Here is a 26,245-nt window from a genome sequence, read left to right as displayed (position 1 = left end):
GAGGGAAGGGGTTTTTAAGAGGAGAAAGACTTAGCACGTTTATGTGCCCAGGAGGATAAACCAGGAGTTGGGGTGGACATGGACATCTGCTGGTCTTGTGTACTGAGCAAGCATTCCGTCTTTTTCTGGGCATCGAGGCTTGACTTTTCTTAGGGGACCTGCCCCTTCTCCTCTCTCTAGATGTCAGGCATGGAAGGAGCCAGGCCTCATTCCCAGGCATGGCGATTGCTTTAGCAATGGGCATGTGGCCCCGTAGCTTCCAATGAGCCTGAGTTCCGGGCTGGTGGGAATTTTGGGAAAAAGAAGCTCTTTGGTAGGGGGCGGGAGGAGGGCAGAAGTTGCTAAGATTATGAGATGAACTCAGGAAAGCTTTCAGAGAATGAAGAATGAAATCAACAGAGAGGAAAGCTATTGCAGGGGCCATAGGGAGACGGATTCCTTCTGACTTTGTCTGAGACCCTGGATGCAGCCACAGGTGACTGCCTGAGTTTTCTTGTTGTTGTTTAAAAGTCAGTTTGAGTTGGGCTCTGATGGAGCTGCCTTTTTTTTTTTTTTTTTTTTTTTTTTTTAGATAGAATGTGAGAGCAGGGACAGGCAGCAGAAAGAGAGAGAGAGGGAGAAGCAGACTCCCCACTGAGCAGGGAGCCCGATGAGGAACTTGATCCCAGGACCCCGGGATCATGACCTAAGACCAAGCCAGACTGTTAACCTACTGAACCACAGAGGCGCCCCTAATCACAGGAGTTCTGATTAAAATTGAGAGAAGCTGTAGGCACAGAGTGGACAGAAATGTGCAAAGGCATGGGGAATGGGGCTTCAATGCAGAAGGGGTGGGGAAGTCTTCCATTGGGGAGGACACCTGTTTGCTGATGCACAGAGGGGAGAAGGTCAAGGTCAAGATGACCGTGCAGGGAGGATGCAGGAAGTTGAAGGCCATCCAGTGTGGGCACCCATGGTCCTCGGTTGCTCCCATAACTTAGCAGATAGGATTATCAGCTGAGACCAAGGGGATGGACACTTTAGAAGGGAGATCTTCAGAGAAGAGGCTTGGCTGAGGTTGGAGCCTGTATCTGGGGAGGCTGAGAGGGGTCAGGTTCTTTGCTGCTGGACAGCAAAGCTGGCATTTGCATTTGGGTCTGCTCAGTTCTAAGCCCACATTCTCCGTGTTTGACCCAGTCTCCCTGAATCCATTTGCTCATCTTCTCAAGCCTGACCCTTCGGTAAGTACCTTTCTGGGGCACTGTGATAAGTAGTACAATCTGAGCAGAGTTCATGGCAGAATCCAAGAAGCTGGACTTCATCTACATTCAGTAGAGCCCATCCCCCAGAGAAGTGTTCAGACTCAGCCTTGGACCAACTCCAGTTCAAATCCCACATCTATGCAGCTGAGTCTGGGAGGTGAGAGAAGAAACACTGTAAAATCCAAGGATGTGGGCTCTGGAGGTAAAGAAACATCTTTAAATTGGCACTCTGGCTTACCAGCTGTGTGACCAAGGGCACGTTACTTAACCTCTCTGAGCCTGTTTCCTTACCTATACGAGGGAGTTAACAGTAGTATCTATTTCACAGAGTTGTTGTGAGGGTGAAATGAGATATACAAAATAGAGGGTTCTGTTTGCTAGTAAAACGAATAATTTCATAGAACATGCCTGACCCATTTAATTGCTACTGTTGTAAATTGTATTAACAAAGTTCTGCATCCATTTAGTGGAGGGCCCATCTTCTTGTCCTGGTTCTGTTATAGTCCCTGTGTAAGTCACTGAAGCAAATCTCTGGGCCTCTGCTGCTCCTTTCTAGAATGATGGTATCTATACCCACTTCTAGACTTCTGTTCTCTTCAGTGGTTACTGCCAGACATGTCCTAATAGTTTGATGCTCTCCCCTGGCACGTGACCTTCTCATCTACCCTTCCAAATTCACCCTGTTGGCTGCTGTGCTGAGGGACGGCTCAAAGTCATGCACTTGGCAAGTGATCTAGGAACTTCACTTGGCCCAGGAGTCTGCCAATTCCAACCATCCGGAGGGAGCCTGGGTTGATGTGCAGTTTAAACAGGTTATCTGTGGGGGGCAGAGGGAAGGAAAGAGAGATAAACAGACAGGCTCTGGGCTCTGTGTCCTCAACAGCTCCTGGCTATTTGTCAGGGTCTGACGTAGCCTAATATTTTGAGGAGGATCTGTTCAGACTTCACACTCTGGACAGCGGAAAGAACAAACAGAACCGAGTGGGGTGTAGGAGACGTCTACTCCTTAAGGAGCACGTCTGGAGGGGCTCCGACAGGATGCGGCCCTGGACCCTGCTCCCAGAGGTTCCTCAACGGCTGCTGTCTCCGTCAGCCTCGAAATCAAAGCCTAAAGTAACGAGCAAGGTTTGCATCTTTTAAGATCCTGCCAGTGAAGTGTAAAAGGTGTGAATACGCTTCTTGTTTGTTGCGGTATTTCAAAATAAATTTTAAATCATTTGAATTGTTACTGATCTCTAGTCTCTTTCTATTATGTAACAGATATTAGATGGTGGTATCCGGGCTCCTGCCCAGTACTGCAATTTCAAACTGGGAAAGGGGCTCCCAAGTGTCTCTAATAATCTTTCCGAGGATCTCGGGCACAGCAGAGTCCATGGTTCAAGGCCCCGCTCCACCACCTGCTAGCTGCTGGACCTGGGGCACACGTCCCCACCTTTCCAGGCTTCCGGCCCCCTCACCCGTAATACGGGGACAGTGACACCCACCTCATACAGTGGTCTTGAGAATGAAACGAGGTACTGCCTGGCACAGACAAGAACCCAATATTTTCTCTAATATATCTGACGTGCAAGGGTTTCAGAAGAATGATGTCAAATCCCAATTTTCAAAAGGGTATTGTTCTCCTGAGCGCTTGGTACATCCTAGGGGAGCCAAGTTCTGTTCTTAAATAGATCATATCAAGTAAAAAGTTCGCCCCCTTTCCTAAGCCTTGCATTTGGAGTTTTAATCGCAAACATACAAAGGTTACACTTTGTGGCTTCGATTCAGAAATGTCAGCACATCAAACCCACACTCAGACACACACTTGGAGACGCTTACTCACACGGCGGAAAGGGCAATTAGGTCTGGAGAAGAATGTCACATGAACAGAAGTGCAGCTCATTAAAGCAGTACTTGAAGCTTCTGACCTCGGCTACGTAAACAAGGATTTCGGATGACAGAATTACCGAGAAACCCAGTCCTGCGAGCAAGACTTAGTTCCCGAAGCAGTTCGGCGTCTAGACCTCCCCGAGCATGCAGGCCGCGATGTGTGACCAGATCACCTATGCGGTGTTTTTGGAAAATGCTAATACCCGAGAGGCGGTAGTGGTGTAGGATGGGGCCTGGGGGCTCTGCCTTTCTCAGCCTGCGAGCTCCCCGAGCTTTGTGGATGGGCTGATGCCTCAAACCGTATGGGGCTTCGTGTCAAGTGACGGGGGGCACAGGCAACCAGAGAAGGTGATGGGCATCAGCCTCGATCGTACGGGTGGGGTCGGAGTCAGTAAGGCCCGACCTCGGGGCTGGGACGGAAGGGGGCAGAGAACGTGGCTGATCATGTCTGGCTGGTGCCGGATGGCCGCCCGGGATGAATGGCTGAAGGGAAAGGGGCTCTTCTTAGGGTCTGCCTCCCAGCAAGCTGTACTCCTCCAGGCCAGAGGGAACGGTCCATCAGATCGCTCCTACTATAGGACAGAAAGAGCCACGTTCCCTGGTGGGCAGTCGCTGTGCCTGCACCCTTCGGTAGTTAAGACTCCGTGGACAGTAAGGGAGCAGGGCGTTCTTGTGACCTGGTTACTTTTCTCTTCACTCCTCAATTTGCTGCATCGCTGCTGACAGCTGGGGAAGCCGATCGAAGGACTGCCCTCTGGGGGGCAGCTGGAGCCCGGAGCCCCAGGCCTGTGCCTCTACCTAGTTTTCACAGCAAGCTTTGCACTGGGCATTAGGGACACTGCCAGATTTCATTAAGGCAGAATTCTTAGTAGGCTGGGAAAGCCACCCAAATCGCAATCAGGGCTTTTGAGTTAAATATACTACACCCGCGTACCTTCTTCTGTGCACCACATACCACAACTCTGCAAGCAAACACTCTCACCCTTGCTGTGGCCTCCATGCCCCCTCTGGGACAGCACAGCCAAATTCCGAGCTGCTCGCCCAGACGAAGGGGACACCCCGGCTGTCATCCTCAGCACAAGGAACCTCCTATAATTCACACGGACACGGGGGCTGGGGGGGGAACAGCCCACTGTACAGCCACGCCCTGCTCTGTGCCCTGTAAGCCGGCCCTTGGAACTCCAGAAGCTTCCAGAACAACATATTTCATTCATTCATCTTGCCTTTCGCCACCACCAGCAACTTGTTCCCACATTACCCTTGAGGAGCAGCTAGGCAGGCAGTCTGAAGGGATTCTCCCTCAACCATTCCTTCACGCCCCCTGGGGTAATTACTGAGCATCCTGCCTGGAACTGGGGAGGGTGAGGGAGGCCAAGGTGAACACAGCATGGAGGCCCTCAGCAGCTCGGTCCCGTGCAAGTGCCAGCTGCCTCCCACCTGGATTGCTGCAGGAGCCTCAGACCAGTCTCCCGATCTCACCCATGCACATACAATAGAGTGATGCTTTTAAAACCCGAAGTCAGATCATGTCATTTCTCTGCTCAGGGCCCTCCAAAGGCTGCCCAGCTTAGCACGGAGTAAAAGCCAAAGATCCTCCTGTGGCCTAACTGATGTCACCTCCTTTTCCCCCTCTCCCTCACTCACTAGGCTCAGCACTTGGATTCTATGCTCTTCCTTGACCAATGCCAGGCAAGATTCTGCCTCAGGGCCTTTGCACCTGCAATTACCGCTCGAACTACTCTCCACCCCCAAGATATTCACACAACTCCCTCCCTCCCTCACTTTCCTCCCATCTTTGCTGAAATGTCAGTGAGGCTTTCCAACCACCCTGTTTAAAATCAACCTCTCCCCAGCCCGGCTCTCCCCATCCCCAACTCTGCTTTGGTTTCCTCCACAATGCTTGTCTATTTCTAACATATTTGCTTATTTCTGTGTTTATTACTTGCCCACTCCCTCTAAAATATAAGTTCCATGAGAGCAGGAAATTATATCATTTTCACTTCTGTGTCGTCAGCATCTGGGAGGGTCCCTAACGTCAATAAACACTGGTTGCTGAGATGACCTGGAGCGCTGGATAACATCCCAAAGGGACAGAACCAGAACACATTGCCTTTCCACCCACCGCTCCAGCACGCGCCCAGCCAGAGCCCGCGGACACCATCCAGCACCTCCCACCCACTGCATACTGACCCACAGCAGCCTGCCACGTGGCCTGCACCGCATTCACCAGCACGCTCCGTACTGAGGCTCATGTAGCCTATCAGCATGGCCTTCACCTTCCTGCATGGCATACCAACCATGACAGGAACTGCCGTTCCCCGTGGGACCATGCTTTAGCCCTGGCCCAGCAGCATCCCAGCACATGTGACAATGAACGCAGGAGACAAACGCACCCTGCTCCGAGGCATAGCCCTAAAGAACCCTGTGCATTTCTCTGCACAGAGCCTCAGCTTCGTACGCTCAGCCGTTCATGGCTTCGTTCATTTCTTCAGGAAAAATCATTAAGCAGCACCTGCTAGGTGCGAAGCCTTCTGCTAAGCACTGGGAGTCAACACTGACAAAGATAGTCACAACCTTTCAATCGAGTGGAGAAGACAGACATCGCACCGAACAAGCAATTACAATAGAGTGTGATGAGTTTGTGGATGGGACACTGGTGGGAGATCCATCCCCAGGAATCAGGAAGAGCCTCGGCCAGGGGGAAGGAGCAAGGCCCCGCGAGGGCTGGGGGCTGGAGGCCGGGGAACCCCGGGGAAGGGCATGGACGTCGCAGGTGCTCCGCTGTGCACGGACAGAGCCGGGGAGGGACGAGGACGCCCTGCATGTCTGAGCGACTGCAAGAAATTCAGAACTGCTTGCCCTTGGGGGGCGGGAGCCGAAGCTGGGGAGCGGACAGACGCTGGACCCTGGAAGACCCCAAAAGCCATCCATGCTCCGGAAGAGTCGGCGTTATTCTGGGGGCAGCTGAGAGCCAGCAGGGAAGCTTTGAGCAAGAGGGACGTCAACAGATGCACGTGAAGCCAAGTGACTCAGGTAAATTACAACACGCCAACGCTGGTGGGTCTCCGCGGTCCGGAAGGGTGCCCTGCAATCGGCTCCTCGCCATAATAAAAGTTAGCGCTGGGAACAACCTCGAAGCTCCTGGTCTGAACCTCCAGTAACAGCGCCCTTCGTTGATGTTTGAATCGAACCCTTTGTTCTTGCCCATGATTTTTTATCTGCTGCACTCCAGTCAAGAGCACGGGTGAATCAGGAACTCCGACAGATTCATGCAGGCCTTGTAATCACCCGCAAGGCCCAAGGCACTCTGCACACCCTTGCCGCGGGCCCTCCGGGATGTGTGCGGAAGGGGAAATGGGAAATCCCTGAGAGGGGGGAGGACTCTGAGGCCAGCGTCCCCAGCTACAAAGGCATATGGGCAGGTTGACCCGAAAGAGGGGTGGTATATCCAAGATTATTCTTTCCTTTTTTCTTTTAAGATTTTATTTATTTGCGAGAGAGAGAGAGAGAGAGAAGCAGAGATAGCAAGAGAGAGCACAAGTGGGGAGGAGAGGGAGAAGCAGGCTTCCCGCTGAGCAGGGAACCCCATGCGGGGCTTGATCCCAGGACCCTGGGGTCACGACCTGAGCCAAAGACAGACGCTTCACCACTGAGCCACTTAGGCGCTCCCATAATTATTATTTCTAGTTCAGTCTCAGGGAGCAAGGGCCGTGCCTGCTTTCCCTCACTGCTGGTGGTGGAACGTCTTAAAGAATACAGCCCAGTCCAATCACTGTACCTTGAAAGTCAAAGTTAAACCCACGAGAGGGAATTCAAGACATCGGCTGATTGGAAATCCTATCAAATGCAGAACCGTCGAAGGATCCTCTTGATCCTTCCTAATTATTGTGGTATTTTTATAGTATCTAGGATAAGAATAGCTACTTTTTTCTGAGTATTTTCTATGAGCCCAGCACTGGTTAGCTCTTTCATACTCATTATCACTGAGCTGGAAGTTCCAAAATATTTACCCAGCTGGAATGGTCTCAGGGGTAAATAACCAGTATTAAGAGGAACCAGTTAAATGTCAGTCTGACTTTGAGCAATCACTACCCCCAAGACTAGACACCGAGTCCGTGGGCCACATATGACTTGTGGATGTGTTTAATTTGGCCTGAACGGTGTTTAATTTTTTTTAAAGATTTTATTTATTTATTTGACAGACAGAGATCACAAGTAGGCAGAGAGGTAGGCGGGGGTGGGGGGAGCAGGCTTCCCGCTGAGCAGGGAGCCCGATGCGGGGCTCAATCCCAGGACCCTGAGATCATGACCTGAGCAGAGGCTTAACTCACTGAGCCACCCAGGTGCCCCTAATTTTTAAAAACATGTTGCTGATACACCAAAAGATAAGATAGCATACAAAAATCCTGATGAGGATGGGGGCATGAGGAGCCTGCCTCCTGCAGGACCGACCTGGCCAGTCCAGTGCTTGGCTTGTAGAAGACGCTCGGAGAAAGGCAGCTGTTCTTATGGGCGATGTAAAACAGTAGTACAATAATTCGTCACGGTCAGTTAGGGTCTGCAACCATGCCGTTGGAGATAAGCATTCAACCCTCAGTCTGCCCCTGTCCCAGCCACCCCCCTCTCCTCTTTACATGATCTGCCTGGCTTCTAAGGCACCTGAGCCTGTGACCTGTTCCCAGAATTGTCCCCACCCGTCACCCAGACTAGATGAGAACCAATGTCTTCCTCTTCAAGAGATTTTCCCCCACTGGGGCGCCTGGGTGGCTGAGTCGGTTAGGCGTCTGTCTTTAGCTCAAGTCATGATCCCGGGGTCCTGGGATCGAGCCCTGCATTGGGCTCCACGTTCAGCACGGAATCTGCTTCTCCCTCTTCCTCTGTGCAACCCCCTCCTACCCATTCTCTCTCTCAAATATATAAATAAAATCTTAAAAAAAAAAAAAAAGAGGGATTTTCCTCCTTGCCGTGTTCCCTTGGCCTCGGCTCAGCTCATCTGCCTGAGCTTTTAACACTGAAGTCCACAGCAGAGACTATCAGCCTGGGGCATGTCAGACCTGGAGTGCCCCACCCCCACAGCTTCTGAGTCATGGCTTCTGAGGAGGGGCCTGAGCATTTCCGCCCTCAAGCTCCCCGGGGATACTGCCGGTCTGGGGAGCCACCCTTTGAAACCACTGGTCTATAACTAAAGAATGAACTGTCCCTGTCATGGCAATGGGTTCAACGCACATGAAGACGGGGTATTTGCAACCCTCCTCTGGCCAAGTGAGGAGGAGGGGGGAAGGTACCCATTCTGAGACCTCATGAACAGCCCCACGAAACCCAAGTCAGTTTTGCGCCCCGTCTCTGAGCTCCCAGTTCCCTGAACAGACAAGCTGTTCTTGTCTCCCAGTCTGCCATTTTAATCTTTTCCCAAAGGGGTCATCAGAAGTGACGACACTGCCCGGCACAGCCCCTCTCGGGCCCCAAGCGCACACACGGACACACCATCCCACGGAAGTGCATCGGTGGGCCTCAACACGGTCCAACCCCGCAAAGACCCCACACCCAAGACATGGATCCACATGTGACCGGCTAGCGAGAATAATGATCCACTGTCCCAGTGTGCCAGCTACGCGCCCGGCCGGCAGTGAGGGCCTCATGCACCACGATGGTCCTCTGATGTAGGGACCGTTAATGTCGCCACATCACAGAGGATGAAACAGGGGAGCAGAGAGGCGACCGGACTCCTCCAAGTTCACCAGCTCCAGAATGATCAAGAGACTGTCAGTGGGACCCACTGTATTCACTCGAGGGTCCGACACTATTAAAAATGTTGTGCTGATGGCGTGGAAGACCCCAGGCATCTGGAGGTGACGTCCCCTGGGACATGCCTGCAGGTGGAAGGTGTGTGTGCCGTGGGGAGGGCGTGGGGGTGTTTGTCCTGGAGAGCACAGGATTCAGGAGCGTAAGACCAGCGTCTGCAAAGGTCCAGAGGACGTGCTGCAGAGAAAGGCTCAGAGGGATAGTGGTTCTGGGGAAGCTGAGTTGACACCAACTTGTACACTTGGAACAGCTGGAAGGGTTGGGTCCAACTGGCTGTCCCGAAATAACCAGGCTTCCTGACCCCAGGGAGTGCCCAGAGAGACGCAGGACGCATGGGGTGCTGGGAAAGCAGAAGCTAACGGCCGGGGTGGAGGGGAAGGTGCGGCACCAGGCAGATGTAAGAATCAACAGGCGGTGGGGGGTGGGGCTTTCTCCATCACACCCCTGCTGCGTGACCCCAGACAGAGCGCTTAACCTCTCTGAGCCTCCCTCCCCTCCCCCTCTGCCAAAGCTTCTTGTGAGGATCTCAAAAGAAGCCACACACGGTGCGCTTCCCGTGGGGCCCGGCACAGAATAAGGGGCCAAGAATTCCTAATAGCAAAATAGCTACCCTTGTCTACCACAGAGCTCACAAGGTCGGGGACGACGTTTACGTGCACAGTTCAGCCTCCGGAGGACGCTTCATAGTTCATCATGAAGTCACGGGGTCTCCCTTCTTAATCTAACCAAGAAACAGCCTGTCTGGGGAATTGCAGCTCGGTAAAATTCAGTGTGAACTCCTCCTCCCCGGGGGCTGACAAGGACTCTCGCTGAGTCTTTGGGAAAGGGAAACCCTCCTGGGTGCACACACTGGGACGGAGGCTTTTCCTCTTGTCCTCAAAGCCGGGTCAGCCCTCAGAGCCTCCAAGAGGTCTAGGAGCATGCCAGCTTTTGCTTCCTTCTGTTTTGCCTCAGGTGGGAGCTGGCCGGTGGGGCCGTCTGATTTACTGACTCAGACGCCGTGTACGTTTCAGGATTACATTTAAATCCCGCCGAGGTAAACAACATGACCTTTTCAATGTCAGGATGAGGAGAAAGCGACACAGTCTAACCATGTTAAGAACAAGGGCAAAATGAGACTCCGCGTCCCTGTCCAAAACTGGATCTGAACTCCGCTCACCAAAGGACCCTCTCCCAAAAAAAAAACCGCCTTCGAAGACAATTAACCATAACTGAACCGATTACACAGAAGCCTGGGGGCGACCGTCCTTCCCGCCTTCGTAGAGGCCGGGCTGTGTGGAGGGAGAGCTCCGGTTTCGTACCCAGTGACGGTGTGCCTCCACTCACAGACACGTTCGATGTCTCAGAGCACCGCGGGCGCACACGACGGAAGAGGGCCGAGCGTGTCATGCGTGTGCATCCAAGAGTCCGAGAGGACAGTTTACTTACGGCTTTTGGCTTGTACGGGGGCTGGATCTCTTTGCGCTCCAGTTTCTCCCAATCAATATACCGGAAAAACGCGTGCTCCTTGATGTCGCGTTCACCTTCGGGTCCACACCCCAGACGTTTGCCCGGGTGTTTGGTCATCAGCTTCAAGAGAAGAGAAAGGCCGAATTTAATGAACCTCGGGGGAGGACGCATAAGCCGCCCAGAGAGGATGACTCCAGGGAATTAGGGAAGCGCCATGAGAGTTTCCATTTTTATTGCTCGCTTTCCGTCCCAGACAATAATTTCCCAGTGAGGTCTTTGTTTTTTGTTTTTGTTGTTTTTTAAAGATTTTATTTATTTATTTGACAGAGATCACAAGTAGGCAGAGAGGCAGGCAGAGAGAGGGGGAAGCAGGCTCCCTGCTGAGGAGAGAGCCCCATGCGGAGCTCGATCCCAGGACCCTGAGATCATGACCTGAGCCGAAGGCAGAGGCTTTAACCCACTGAGCCACGCAGGCGCCCCATCAGTGAGGTCTTCGTAATCGGAGGACCCTAGAACACTGCTGCTTATCCCAAAGCAAGATCGCTTACCGTTAATCGAGCCTGAGCCTCAAAGTGGTCCTGAACTTTACGAGAGAAATGTCACCAGATGCATTCTTGTTGAAGAATGAGTTTTACGCAATTACTGGGGCATGGAATGAGACCAGTTTCAATATCTTCAAATTCCCCCACCTCCCACCCCGAGGAAGCTGGAGTGTGACCAAGGCAAAGGCCACATTCATTCTGATAATATTTGCATTTCTCAGTAAAGTACTTGTGAGAAGGACAAAACAGAACAAAAAAAATATTAGTCAAATGGGCCCAAGTCTCAAGTAATTACTTTCTGAAAGCTCATTAAATAGTCAAAACCTAGCCCAGCTCATTTTGCCTGTATCACACATTACACAAAACTCCGCTGAGGTTTCTTTGGTGTTCCATTTCAATCACTTAATTATGAAAACCCTCCATCTTTGGGTCTCTGAGCCTGTGCTAAATAACAAGACGGACAGAGGCTCCAAGATGAAACCAGACAGATCTCCTCTCGTCAATGAATCCAAAGCAGCATGAACATCTCTCTGATCTCGAGACTCGAGCAAATGCACCAAGGGCAAAGACAGAGGGGTTGTGATTTAAACAACAAACAAGCAAACGAAAAACAAAACCCAAAACCAACCAGAAGGCCTCAAAGAGGAAAAACAAGCAACTGGACCATACGAGACCAAGAAGCTTCCCAGAGCTGACCAGACACCATGATGCTGGAGACTTAGACTGTGCCCAGGATCTGTGGATCATGGCAAGGAGATGAACACTGTAAGGATTCCTGCTTCCAGGTAACTTGTCATCGGAAACTATCCCCCTATATACACCCAAACACACATATTCTCCATATACGCTTCACATGCCGGGGGAAGATCACCAGGCACTTATATTCTGAGGTGTTACGTGATCCGCACGCACCATCTTTCCTAATTCTCACAATAACCCAACGAGGTGGGCATATTATTTTTCCAATTCCAATGACAAGGCAATGGACACTCAGAGATATGAAACAGCTAGCAAGGACATGGAGAGACAGAGAGTGGCCGAGGTAGGACTCGATCTCACGTCTGCCCACTCCCGAACTTGGGTTTTTAACAAGAGAGCTCTTCCGGGGTGGGCTCCCCAGGGATATCTGTGGCTTGGCTTGGTCAGGAAGGGTTTATAGAGGGCAAGCACATTGGACCAAGCCCTGACGTTTGTGTAAGATTCGGATAGGAGGAAAGAAAGGGCTACGAGGTTCTGGTTAGCACTACCCCTAACATTAGGGCATCATTGGATGTCCTCTGTGTACAGAGTACTTCCTATGTGCCTAGGCTCCGCGCTTGAGGCTTCCTAGGCATTAGTCTTCCAACTTTATTTTCATTTTACAACTATTATCCTCATTTCCCAGATAAGAAACTGGGTCCAGAGAAGAAGTCCTTTGCCCAGAGGCACACAGCTAAGTAGCAGACCGAGCTTTGGAGCAGATCCGCCCAACCCAGGGCTCTTGCCGCTCTGTGCCGTGCGGTATGCTTGTTTTCATTCTAACGTGCGGCCAACTGGGGCTTCTGTCTGCTTCAAGTTTGTTCAAAGTGGGAGTGGCAATCTGAGCAAGGTCGTACTAATTTTTTTTTTTTTCCGGTAGCAAATACGTTCTTTAATGGGATGGCTATACTGGAATGGAACGGGTTTCAAAAGCCTAGCTCCATTTCCATGCAAGGACGAGGATGCCAAGTGAAGAAAAGCCACTGCAAAGTCACCCGGCACTCCAACGCGAGTCTCTGCCCCGCTACCGCGCTCAGAGCTGATGCGCCCGAAGCCATGCAGACAGCTGGATTTAATCACTGTTCCATCTCTGATCACCTCCCAGACGCATCCTCTGGGGCCCGCTGTTCGGGAGGAAGCATTTGCCGTTGGCTTGCGCAACCCTTCTTTCTTTGGAGCCTCAGCCTCGAAGAAAGAGCCCACACTGGACTCAGCCCGCTCAACTCAGAAAGGTCCTCGAACCCACGGGTAAGAAAGTCACAGCAGTTAATCCTGAAGGTTATGGGTCCTAAATTAATAGAAATCTGCTCTACCAGGGAAACCGCTAATTGGAGCTGAAGCTGAATGCAACTGACCTGGAAAATCCTCTCTCCTCCATGACCCACTTAGATCCCCCAGCTGTCCGGGCAGGGCAGAGTGGGGAGGGGGAAGGTCTTGAGCACGTATTAATTAAGCACCTACTATGCGCCGATACCACACAAGGAGCTTTCTGTTACCTGATTTAATGCTCTCAAAAACCTCTGTTCCATGAGTAGTAGTATTCCATTCTTAGAGATAAAGAAACAGAAGCCCAGAGGTGCAAAGTAGGACCACACACCAAGGAAGTAGAAGTGTCAAGATGTGCAGAGGGTCTCGATCTCCCAAACCCCCACTTAAAAAATTCCTATTATAGGGGCGCCTCGGTGGCTCAGTGGGTTAAGCCTCTGCCTTCGGCTCAGGTCATGATCTCATGGTCCTGGGATCAAGCCCCACATTGGGCTCTCTGCTCAGCGGGAAGCCTGCTTCCCCCTGCCCCTCTGTCTGCCTCTGCCTACTTGTGATCTCTCTCTCTGTCAAATAAATAAATAAAATCTTTAAAAATATAAAAAATAAAAAATTCCTGTTGCTGTGTATGCATATTTAAATGCCAAGAGAGGCCTGGCAGGTAACATAGTGGTACACAGTATTAGTAATAACAATTACAATGGCCCATGCTCTGTTGTAAGAACCAGGCTCTGTTGAAAGGGGTTCACTTGCACTGACTCATTCAATCCATACTATCATTAGCCTCGGTGCACAGACAAAGTTGAGGGACTTACCCACAACTGTAGGGCTAATAATGCCGGGACCAGGATTTGAACCCAGATAGAACTGGGCCAGATGGAGAGTTCTGCAAATTGGAGAGGGCATGCCCTATCTCAAGGGGACATGGGCTTCCCACCCAGCTGGCTGATGCTTTTTTTTTTTTTTTTTTTAAATATTTTATTTATTTGACAGAGAGAAATCACAACTAGGCAGAGAGAGAAGAGGAAGCAGGCTCCCCGCAGGGCAGAGAGCCCGATGTGGGGCTTGATCCCAGGACCCTAGGATCATGACCTGAGCCGAAAGCAGAGGCTTTAACCCACTGAGCCACCCAGGCGCCCCTGATGCTTTCTTTATAGGAATGACAGACCAGCACGGTGAGATCAGATTTTTCAAGAGAAACTGGAAAGTTAATGCTTATGGCAAATGCCCTGCTCTTGAAATGCCGGCAATTATTAAACAAACTAAAAGCTCAGGGTATGACCTCCACCCACTCTCCCTCCCCCACGAGACTATGTCTAGGGGGGTTCTGCACTGACCCTTCACTGGGCTGTAATTCACCAGGAGTGAGGATCCAGGTGGTGTTGATGAGGCGCTCTAGATGGAGAGGTTGGCCCAGCTTTTACAAACTGCTTGAAGTTTCCAGCTTTTCTGCACCTAGCCTAGATCCCAGGGCATCTGACTCAGGCCCAGTTAAGAGCAGGGCTGGACTGGGTGTGGAAAACTGACCAATACCCCAAGGATCTAGGACCAGCAGCCCTGGTTTCTTCAGACACACAGGTGGGAACCCACGGGGAAGGCATGGCCATGTCCTAACCTTGAGAATGCACCTGTGCCCCCCAGCTGGTAGGAGACTGAATACTTCATAAAGGCAGCCCAGCCTCCGCGGGCCGTATTCTCTGGGGCTCTCCCAGCACCGCCTGCTCACCTGCATCAGAGCTGAAATGCTACCGCATCTGGATAATCGGTTAAAGGGAGTGGTTTTTAAGCCACCCAGGGACTTCTGCAAAATACTGATGTCCAGCCCATTTCCAGGGTGAGCCTGAGGTTTTGTACGATCTGCAGAAGTACTTCAGGTCATTGTGATGGCACGAGAGGATCGCTGATCTCCAGGGACTCAGCCAGGCCACTGTGAGCACTTCGTGGCCCAGGGCCAGGTGCATAACAAAGCGATCCTCACTGGCAGACACAGGCCCTGCCTTGTCTTCCACCACTGCCATGTACAAAATGCATGTGATTTTCAGCCATTTGTGGGGTGGGGGGTGGGGAGACTAGGGGTTCTGAAGGCACTACCTTTGGGTCAGCTTATCCAGAGAATCCCTTAAACTCAATCTTTCATGATATTCTCATAGGACAGGAGTCACGCGCTGTTCATATCAACACATAAGCCAAAGAGAAGGGCAAGGCTGTCAGAAAGGCACTGCCGGTCTCTCGTACCCTTTCCCGTGGGTTCCAGCTCTTTGGCAAGGTCTCTGTGTTTCCTATCTCATTCATCCAATATGCATTCCCCTGTGCGGGCTAGCGCCTGGAGCCCAGCCAGCAGCAAGATACAGCTGCCGGCAGACCTCTCCAGTGCTTGCGTGCAGACTGGAAAAAAGCTCCTTTTGCTCCAGGAGGTAGCAGGTGCATGCCAGGCTCACAGGCCGGCAAGTGGGGGGAGGGCCAGAGTTCAGTCTCCATCTCCCCACCCCCACCCTCCCGCAGGTGGGTATCCTCGTGCAGGGCACAGCCTGCCTTCTCCGCATGCGGTGGTCCTGACCGCAAGCTTTCAGGGGCTCACTCACCCCTTTGCAGATGGCCACAGCTTCCTTGGACATGGACTTGGGGTAAGCCACGTTGTGTTCCATGATGGACTGGAAGAGCTCATCCTCATCTTCGCCTTCAAAGGGTGCCTGAGGGACAGAGGACAGTGTGGGAGGACAGGGATCCTGCCTAAAACCCTCCCCATTTGCCCCAAACCCCTGGGCCCTTTTCCCTGGGAAAAGAACTTCCAGGGAAAAAATTAGGAAAAACATTCTAAAGACTTGGGTAATCCCAAGGCCGTGGAAGTCACAGGGCTTCCAACCTAGACGCCGGTATCCAGCGGACACCCTTCTTCCAGAGAAACCACGCAGATGGGGTAGGGGAGGACTTTTCCTGCAAATCACTTAAAATTCAATTACCTGCCCAGCCAACATTTCATACAGCAGGACTCCGAAGGCCCACCAATCCACAGACTTCCCGTAGGGCTGGTAGGCGATGATCTGGAAAACAGAAGCCATTCCATCAGGGAGGCAGGCAGGTTCTTGCCAAGGCTGGAGACTGAAAGCTCACTCCTTTCAGGAAGCGCGGAGCATCCTGGTGCTGGGAGGAGGAGGGGGAGCTCTTCCTCGGCCTGTCATCTGCCTACTATGAAGGATTAAACCAGCTGTTAGAGTCCCAGATGTGGGCCACTGTCAAAAAGAGTGACTAAGGAGCCCAGTGTCCACTTACCCACCTGAGGAAGATGGATCACCTTTACCGGGGGGCCTGCAGGTGTGGGGAAAACGTCTGTGGATGCCACACCGCCGTTCCAAAGCACTTAGCACAGTGTGTTCTTGTTCATTTCCATACGGTGAGTGTGGCATCCTTAAGAAGGCAAACCGTCTTTGTTTCTCAGGACAGAAGTAATAACCTTTACACGACCACAGGAATGCGCTTCACACTACTGAACCGTACACTTGGGGAAGGTTATGACAGTAAATCTTATTTTTCTTCTTTTTACCACAGTTAAAGAATCGGAAGTTAAAAAGTTGTAATAGTACTCATACTGTTTTACTACGTATTTAAAAATACCAATAAGCAATAAATAAATAAATAGACAAGCCAAGAGAACACAACGAAAATCACCCATAATCATTCATCAAGAGAAAAACGATGATAGCTCTTTTGGTCTATTTCCTCTTAGAGTCTTTTTTATTAATATATAGTAAAGTGCTCATATGCATGTGTTTTACATGAACACAGACACGTTAATATGTGGAATTTTAATGAAGTAATAACCCCTTCTGGCCTCTGCCCAGCATTCCATTGGATGGATATACCAAAATCTACTTTGCCAGTTCCCAACTGATCAGGTTTCTTCCGATGCTACGATACAGATTCTTATAGCTGGGTACATGGACATTTGTCCAACTATTTCCTTCGGAAAAATTCCTCAAAATAGCATTAGTGGATCAAATGGTAGTTTTTAAAAATTATTTTAAAAAATTTTTTAAATTTTAAAAAATTTTAAAAATCTGTCGTTTTTAGAAGTTATTTTTATTTATTTTCCATCATGATAGCTGTTCTTCTCTTTAATCCCCATCACCTCTTTCACTCATCCCCCCCACCAACCTCCCCCATCTGTTTGTTCTCTATAATTAAGAGACTGTTTCTTGGTTTGTCACCCTTTTTTCCCCTTTGCTCCTTTGTTTCTTAAATTCCACATATGTGTGAGATCATATGATAATTGTCTTTCTCTGACTTATTTTGCTTAGCATTCTCCTCTCTAGCTCCATCCATGTCATTGCAAAGGGCAAGATTTCATTCTTATTATGGCTGAATCACATTCCAGAGAGCGAGCGAGCGCGAGCACACAAGAGCACACATCTTGTTGATCTATTCATCTACTGACGGACACTTGGGCTACGTCCTCAACCTGGCTATATGTTGCAATATGTTGCAATAATGTTGCAATAAACACAGAAGTGTATGTATCCCTTTGAATTAGTGTTTTGGTATCTTTGGGGTAAATACCCATTAGCGCAATGACTGCATCATGGAGTAGTTCTCTTTTTAAGTTTTTGGTGAACCTCCATACTGTTTACCGCAGTGGCTGCACCCATCTGCACTCGCACCAACAGGGGAAGAGGGTTCCCCTTTCTCCACATCCTCGCCAGCACCGGGTGCTTCTTTTGTTATTGATTTTAAGCCGTTCTGACAGGTGTGAGGTGGTATCTCATCATGGTTTTGATTTGTATTTCCCTGATGCTGAGTGATGCTAAGCACCTTTTCATGGGTCTGTTAGCCATCTAGATGTCTTCTTTGCAAAGAGGTCTGCTCACATCTTCCGTAATGGTATATATGGTTTTAAGGTTTTCCATATTTACTACCAAATTGCCAGAGCACGGCAAAGTCTAGAATAGCCACGTGGCCATCCTTCTTTCAAGTCAACTGTGTCAAGGGGTTTAAAAGGTGATCTATGCAAAGCTTCAGGGAAGAGGCGAGAGGGTCAGACCACCCCGACTTTGAATCTTGATTGATATTTCGACTTGTGTGACCCTGGGGGAGGTTATGCAACTTCTTGATGTCTCAGTTTCCTGCCCGACAAAAGGAATTTTATAATACCCATGTCATAGGGTTTTGTGAGGATGAAAGAGAAATGTGTGCTTCTCACACATTATGTCCTCAAAATGTTAGCTGTAACTAGAATGTTCTCTCATTCCGTGGTTGTTTTACTCAATGAATGTGTCCGAGCAAACTTGGCTATAAAATGAATGTCCATTTGTTGCATTCCATCTGCTTCCACCCTAATGTCAGAAACACCCTCTGAGGAGAATTAAACCGTAAGAGACCAAAGGGAAGCTTTCTGTGAGAACACTTATTGAAAGTGTTTCCACACCTTTAAAGTACTTCCTGTCTTATTTGATCTTCATGACAACCTTACAAGTTAATCCTTTTACAAAGGAAAATAGAGCCCGGGAGGTGAAAGAAATTGCCAGAAGGTGAGGTGGTTAGTTAATGGCAAAGCCAGGGTGAAAGCAGGACCCCTGCTTATTCCTTCCATCAGGGGGCTGTCAGAGGGAGCAGCTTCCCCAGGAACACAAATCCACATGTCTAGTGCATTGAAACCACCGGGAATTCTGGAGAATCACAGCTATGGGGTCGTCCCCACCGAGACGCCGATTCAGCTGATACAGGCTAGCGCCTGGGCAGCCTACCGTTTACAAGCAGCCCTGGTGACAGTGAACCAGAGATTACTGAACTCATGGCAGATCAAGGAATTGTCTGATGCCCTAACTACTTAACAAAATGGTAATAAACTGAGGTAGGACCTATAGGGGAAACACCACTGCCTTCTAATACGAGCGTTCCCTGCTTTTCGAAAGTTTGCCTTCCACTACATAGCTTTTATGAAAGACCTATATTAGGACCTGTTGCGTTAACCAAAGGAAATCTGGAGAGGACTTTTCCTTTTTAGATAAAGGCAAAAAGTGAAAATAGAGCTCTGTGTTTGGTTTGCAGGGAGTCCCTAAGGGGGCCCCGAGAGTGGCGCCACCAAGCTCCTTCCCAGGGAACAACACCCAGTATGGAGCCGCCATAGCTCTGAGTGGTGTGAGCATCTGTGTTTGATTTCAATTTATTTTATGCATCTGCTAGCCAGATGTGTCCTCAGGTATCAGAAAAGCCCAAGAGGTTATTTCTTGGGTCTGAGAACACTAAACATTTTTTTTTTCCATATAAAACTGCTATTGCTATAAAACTGCTTCTTCAGGGGCACCCCGGTGGCTCAGTTGGTTAAGCGGCTGCCTTCGGCTCAGGTCATGATCCCAGGGTTCTGGGATCCCGCCTACATTGGGCTCCCTGCTCAGCAGAAAGCCTGCTTCCCCCTCTCCCTCTGCCTGCTGCTCTGCTTACTTGTGCTCTCTATCTCTCTGTCAAACAAATAAAATCTTTAAAAAACAAAACAAAAACAAAACTGCTTCTTCACTTCACACCGTTTGGCTCACAAAAGTTTTCACAGGAATGCTCTATGGTCGATAGTAGGGGAAATCTATAAAGGATTTTTTTTAAAAAGATCACTTTTAATTAGTCAAGTAATAACAAATATGTTTACCTTATGAAAAATGTACACAGCAAACAGACTGGGCTAAATTTCTCTTTACCACGCTCTTACCCTCAGAAATAACCACTGTTATCAAATCAGTCTGGAACCTTCCAGATTTTCTATGCTTTTACATGTATTTCTTTTTAAAAGATTTTATTTATTTATTTGACAGACAGAGATCACAAGTAGGCAGAGAGGCAGGCAGAGAGAGAGGAGGAAGCAGGCTCCCCGCTGAGCAGAGCCTGATGTGGGGCTCGATCCCAGGACCCTGAGATCATGACCTGAGCCGAAGGCAGAGGCTTTAACTCACTGAGCCACACAGGCGCCCCACTTTTACATGTATTTCTCCACACTCACAGGAAACATACAGCAGTGTTCTATGCATTGTTGTTGTTTCCATATATGGTATCCTATTGTATTGAATATTTTGTACCTTGAATTCTGCCCCACCCCCACCCAGGTTTATGGAGAAAATGTTGACACACATCACTGTACAAGTTTAAGGCATATAACAAGATGGTATGATTTACATATACTGTGAAAAGGATTAAAATAAGTTCAACTAACATCCACCCTCTCATACAGATACAATAAAAAGAAAAGAAAGGAAAAAAAAAAGAAAAATGTTTTCTCCCTTGTGATGAGGACTCAGTATTTATTCTCTTAACATTCTTATATATCACAGAGCAGTGTTCGCTACAGGCATCATGTGGACATTACATCCTTACCCCTTACTTCTCTTATAACTAGAAGTTTGTACCTCTTGATCCCCCTCCCGCAACCCCCTCCCCATCTTCCACCTCGGGGAACCACAAGTCTGACCTCTTTTTTTCTGAGTTTGGTTTTCTATTTTCTTTTTTCAAGATTCCACATATAAGTGAGATCATACAGTATTTGTCTTTCTCTGACTTACTGCACTTAGCATAATGCCTTCAAGGTCCATCTGTTTTCTATGGCTGAATTAGAGTCCATTGTGTATATACACCACAACTTCTTTATCCATTCATCCATTCATGGACACTTAGGTCTCATTCTTTTGCATATGAATATCCAAATATCTCAGCACTGTTTATTAAAGAGACTGTCTTCTCCACTGAGTATTCTTGGCTTCCTTGTCAAACATTAGTTAACCACATATGCTTAGGTTTTGTTCTGTGTTGTTGTTTTTTTTTTTTTAAGATTTATTTATTTATTTGACAGCCAGAGATCACAAATAGGCAGAGAGGCAGGCAGAGAGAGGGCAGGGGGAAGCAGGCTCCTTGCTGAGCAGAGAGCCCGATGCTATAGTCCCAGGACCCCGGGACTATGACCCGAGCCAAAGGCAGAGGCTTTAACCCACTGAGCCGCCCAGGTGCCCCTAGGGTTCTTGATTCTGTTCTGTTCATCTACTTACCTGTTTTTTAGGCCAGTACCATATTGTTTAATGACTACAGCTTTATAGTATAGCTTCAAATCAACAGTATAATGCCTCCTGCTTTGTTCTTTTTTTTTTTTTCTTTCCTTTTTTTCTTTTCAGAGAGCAAGATAGAATGCACATGAGTGGGGAAGAAGGTGGGGCAGAGGGAGAGGGAGAGAGAGAATCTTAAGCCGGCTCCTGAGGAGCCTGACATGGGGCTCGATCTCACAACCCTAAGATCATGACCTGAGCCAAAATCAAGAGTCTGACACTTAACTGACTGAGCTTCTTGGGCACCCCCTTTCTTTCTCAAATCTCTGGCTATTCAGTGTCTTTTGTGGTTCCACATAAATATGGGCAGTTTTTTTTTTTACCTTTGTCAAAAATGCAGTTGAAATCCTCGTAGAGATGGTACTGAATCTATTGATGGCTTTTGGTAGTACTGACATTTTAACAGAATTAATTCTTCTAATTCATGAACATAGGATGTCTTTCCATTTATTTGTATCTTCTTCAATTTCTTCTGGCAATGTCTTGTAGTTTTCAGAGTAGAAATATTTCATCTCCTTAGTTAAATTTATTCCTAAGTATTTTATTGATTTTGAGGTATTGTAAATGGGATCCATTTTTTTATTTCATTTTCAGAAAATCTGTTGTCAGTATATAAAAATGCTACTAATATTTGCATACTAATATTGTATCTTGTAAATTACTGAAATCATCGATTAGATCTAACGCTTTTGGTTGAGTCTTTAGGATCTTCTACACGTAGAATCATGTCATATGCAAACAGAGACCATTTTTACTTCTCCCTTTCCAATTCTGATACTTTTGTTTCTTTTTCTTGCCTGGTTGCTCTGGCTAGGGCTTCTGGTTCTATGTTGCATGGGACTTGTGAGAATGGACACCCTTATCTTATCCCTATTTTTTCTGCAGCTATAAAAATGATGTGATTCTTTTTTTTTTTATTCTATTAGTGATGTATTACAGCGATTGACTTGCATATGTTGAGTCAACCCTGCATCCCAGGAATAAATCCTACTTGATCATGGTGAATGACCCTTTTAATGTGCTCCCGAATTCAGTCTAGTAATTTTGTATCTATATCCATCAGGGATATTGGTCTGTGGTTTCTTTTCTAGTAGTGTACTTTTCTGCTTTTGGTATTAGAATAATGCTAGCCTTGTAAAAATAGTTTGGGAGTCTTCTCTCCTCTGATTTTTCAGAAAAAAAAAAAAAAAACCTGAGAAAAATTGGTGTTAATTTTTCTTTGAATACTTGATAAAATTCACCAGTGAAGCCATCTAGTCCTGGGCTTTTCTTCACTGGGAGATTTTTTTATTCCTTATTCTATCTCCTTACCAGTAATTGGTCTACTCAGATTTTCTGTTTCTTCCTGATTCAGTCTTATTAAGTTGCATGTTTCTAAAAATTTTTCCATTTCTTCAAGGTTGTCCAGCTTGTTGGCATATAGTTGTTCACTTACCTTGACTTTTTTCTCTTAACAATATATTTCAAAGATCTTTCCATATCTCACTCTATATATCTAACTCAGTCTTTTTTGAATTAAATTGATGCCGTATTTCATACTGTAAATAATTCAGTCTATTATCCATTCCTTGATTAACAGACATCGTTCCAGTCAGTACCTAAGAGCTGCCTGGTACTTCTTAATGTGAATGTACCATATTTTAGCTAACCATTTTCTTATTGGTAGTCATTGACGCTGTTTCCTATTTTTCGTTATTTAAAAACAGCACTGTGATGATTTTGAACACATATCATTTCAGCCGTGTGTATGTATGTGTGTGTGTGTGTGTTGTGTGTGTTGTGTGTTACAAACTAAGTTCCTAGAAGAACTGCTTTGGTAAAAGAGTATGCACAAAATAATTTGTGGCAAATTATTTAGTTACATGGTGACCTCCCATCACCATTGTTCCAAATAAGTGACTGACAGTCAAGAAAAGAATTCTAGAATACCCATTTCCAAAACTCTGTGCCACATCCTCAGTTCCTTTCCTTAAAAAATCTAGTAACAGATTGCAAAATGCCACCTCTCTAAGCACCAATTCAGAGAAAAGGGAAGGCTATCATCTGGCACAAATTTGGTACCACGACATGTTGGGGAAATCCACTCTGCAACTGACCGTTTCCTTTGGGAAGGGAGGGGGAGGCACTAGAATTAAATCTTTTCCCTTTCATTTATATCTTACTCACGGAAAGAAAAATTCTAAGTCTTTCAGGGTTTAGGATCAGTACATAGACCCTATGTCATATGTCAGCTCAGGAAAGCCCTCTCTCTCCTTCCCTCCTCTTAACAAACATTTCAATGTCATAATGAGGCAGTATCATATGGCCATGAGCCATAGCAGCTTGAAGAATTTTCCTGATGTGTGGTGGATGGTTCTTTTTGAGTTTTATTTAAATTTTCCCCCAAACCTTGATGTATTTTGGGCCTGAGCTTCTGGATGCGTGCAAAGTTAATTTGCATGTGTGATCTCCACGGAACGATTTAGAGTATAGGAGAAGGACTAGCCTGAGGTTTGCTTGCCAGGTACCCCCCTGGCCCTTTCCCAGCTCTGATATGGTCATTGAGGGTACAGGGGAGACATCAATGCAACAGAGACATGTGTTAGGGGCCCCGTCAGCTCTTACCTCAGGGGCGATGTAGTCTGGAGTTCCACAGAATGTCTTGGTGGTCACCCCATCCCAGATGTTTTCCTTACACATGCCAAAATCAGCAATCTTGATGTGGCCCTCTGAATCCAGCATCACATTGTCAAGTTTGAGGTCACTGCAGCAGACATAAAATTTTAAGGATTTAACAAATGCTATTTATTTCAAGTCAACCAACAGTCACTCAGGATGTGCAAAACACTGTGCTCGGTGCTGGGGAAGCACAGGGGTGAGTATGAGCTGGCCCTTGCCCTCTGATAGTTTATTATCCGGCCGATAAAGAGGGGTCCACAAACTTGTCTGTTTCTCTTTTTGTACAGACCCAACTGTGCCAAGCGTTTCACGAGGACACAATGAGACAGCAGCTCTGAGAGGAGAGAGCCACAGGAAGCTCAGTAAAGAGCAGAACATCCACAGAGGCCTCTTGTAGCCAGGAGCAGTTCAAGAGTCGGTCCTTGTACTTTAAGGACCCCTTATATTCCATAGTAAGATACATTTTTCACAAAATTATTTTTTGAAAATATCTCTGAAGATCAAGGAGGAAAAAAAAACAAACAACTGATGGAAAGAAGTTTCTTTAGTTTCAAGTGCTCCAGGCTCTCCTAGGCTCATTCCTAGGACATGACCCCAAGAGCTCTCATAGATTCTCTCACTCAAACACAAACAAACAAAAAGGGTCGCACACCTACTATGTGTCGGGCACTATGTATGCTTGGAGCTGGGTCTATACAGCGAACAAGGTAAATGAACATTTTGCTCTTATTCAGATTAAATTCCAGTATAGGGAAAAAGATAATTAACGGGTGTCCAAATCTATAATTATTACATGATTAATTATAATTATTATATATTATCTAATTATTACATGATTATTGATTTTATGACGACTATAGATTTTGATGGGCAGTGTAAAGAAAATGAAGAGGATGATGAATTAGTAATTGGGGAAGGTTTCTGTAAACAGGATGCCAGAAACGTGTCATCTCCATGGAGGTAACATTTGAACTTTAACCTAAAGGACATCTGCTACACTCACAGTCTTTCATTTTATCTGTGTTGATGAGGAGAGCTTGATTATTTTTAGCAATGCCTGCCCATTCCCAGCATATTGGATTACTTCAATATCAACACCCTTTCCTCCTCCCTAAACATCTACTCCAATGTCAACACTTGGTGTTTCAGTGTCAATGAGCAGTGGGGATCTACGGGCCAGTCTTTCTCAATCTCAGTAGAGTCCGGTGGAGTCACCTCCTGAGAGGTAAGGGGCTCTACTATTTAATTCAGATCTCTATCTTAAATCGCCTTCATTTGGTGGTGGACATCTGTGGTCCCTGCCTAATTTAGCATCTTGTGATGACAGCCTCCCCATATTCCTTTGAAGGACCATCCTTCCCTGACTCTCAAGCCATGTAATGTTGGTGGTAGAGATCCCAGCTCCTGGCTCCTCGAGTGGTCATGAGGGTCTATCCTGGCCATTGGAAACACCTCATTCTGCTGGTCACAGTGACTGTGCCAGGAATGGCCATGTGACCTAACATGAGTTAATCAAAGCCATTGAGCAATGGCTCTGGCATTATTGTTAGGAAAGAGATGAGCTCTTTTTACATTGGGACTGCTCGGGTGGTAGAACGTAAATCTGAAAGTGCCAGCGGTCACCAGATAAAGAAGAAAGCTAGTAGAGATAAAGCAGAACTTGGAGGGAAGGTGATAAAGTGAACACTCATAACATTTGAGCCCCCAGATCCATCCTGGCGTAAAGTCAGACCAGTCCCCTGGACTTTTGTTATGTCAGCTAAAAAATCTCTTTTAACGAGTTAGTTTGAATTGAGTTGCTGTCGTCACTTTCGACTAAAAGAATACAATGCAAAAAAAGACATTGACCTTTCCTATCTGTGTCTGTGAGGTCTGGTCATCCAAGGGGAGGCCCACTTGCACCCCATTTGCCAACAGCAACATACAGTGATCTTTGGTGCTGTCCATGGTACCACCCATATCCAGCCTTCATCCTTCTACAAGCCACAGTGGTCTCTGAATGCCAGCTCTGAGCTTAAAGTGGACTTTATAACAACTTGCTTCACCTAAACATGCCAGATCTACATGTGATTTGATGAACAGAGACCCATGACACTCCCCTCCGTTTGACCACATGTCCCCAAACGGGCAGCTGGGGCAACTAGGAAAGGTGACAACTTCATGTGTTATAGATTTTTTTTTAATTTTTTTTTCTTTTTTACAGATTGAGAGAGAGAGAGAGAGAGAGAGATTACAAGTAGGCAGAGCAGCAGCCAGAGAGGGGAGGAAGCAGGCTCCCTGCCAAGCAGAGAGCCCGATACGGGGCTCGATCCCAGGACCCTGAGATCATGACCTGAGCTGAAGGCAGAGGCTTAACCCACTGAGCCACCCAGGCGCCCCCTTCATGTGTTATAGAAAAGGAGCTTCAGGGGGTGCCTGTTTGGCTCAGTTGGTTAAGCATCTGAGTCATGATTCCAGGTCAGGTCATGGTCTCAGGGCCGTGAGATTGAGCCCCATGTCGGGCTCTGTGCTCAACATGGAGTCTGCTTGAGATTCTCTCTTTCCTTCTCCCTCTGCTCCTCCCCCATCTTCCTCCCTCCCTCCCTCACACACACTATATATAAATAAATAA

At 47.7% G+C, this 26,245-nt stretch overlaps 1 protein-coding gene across 2 annotated transcripts in view; it reads right to left on the bottom strand.

The window, feature by feature from the left end:
• The window catches only part of PRKCB (protein kinase C beta), a 328,913-nt gene that overhangs the window by 15,398 nt on the left and 287,270 nt on the right, over nucleotides 1-26,245 (bottom strand). For both annotated transcript variants that reach the window (XM_045993021.1, XM_045993020.1), the window contains exons 13-16: nucleotides 23,581-23,719; nucleotides 15,865-15,945; nucleotides 15,487-15,594; nucleotides 10,341-10,481 (exon numbers count right to left, since the gene is read on the bottom strand). In XM_045993021.1, coding sequence (XP_045848977.1) covers nucleotides 10,341-10,481; nucleotides 15,487-15,594; nucleotides 15,865-15,945; nucleotides 23,581-23,719 — 469 coding nt within the window. The remainder of the gene's footprint in view (nucleotides 1-10,340; nucleotides 10,482-15,486; nucleotides 15,595-15,864; nucleotides 15,946-23,580; nucleotides 23,720-26,245) is intronic.

Source organism: Meles meles, chromosome 21 (assembly GCF_922984935.1).
Source record: "Meles meles chromosome 21, mMelMel3.1 paternal haplotype, whole genome shotgun sequence".
NCBI classification, from domain to species: Eukaryota; Metazoa; Chordata; class Mammalia; order Carnivora; family Mustelidae; genus Meles; species Meles meles.
The sequence above is the reverse complement of the archived record's forward strand: the minus strand, read 5'-3'. Positions and strand labels throughout refer to the sequence as shown.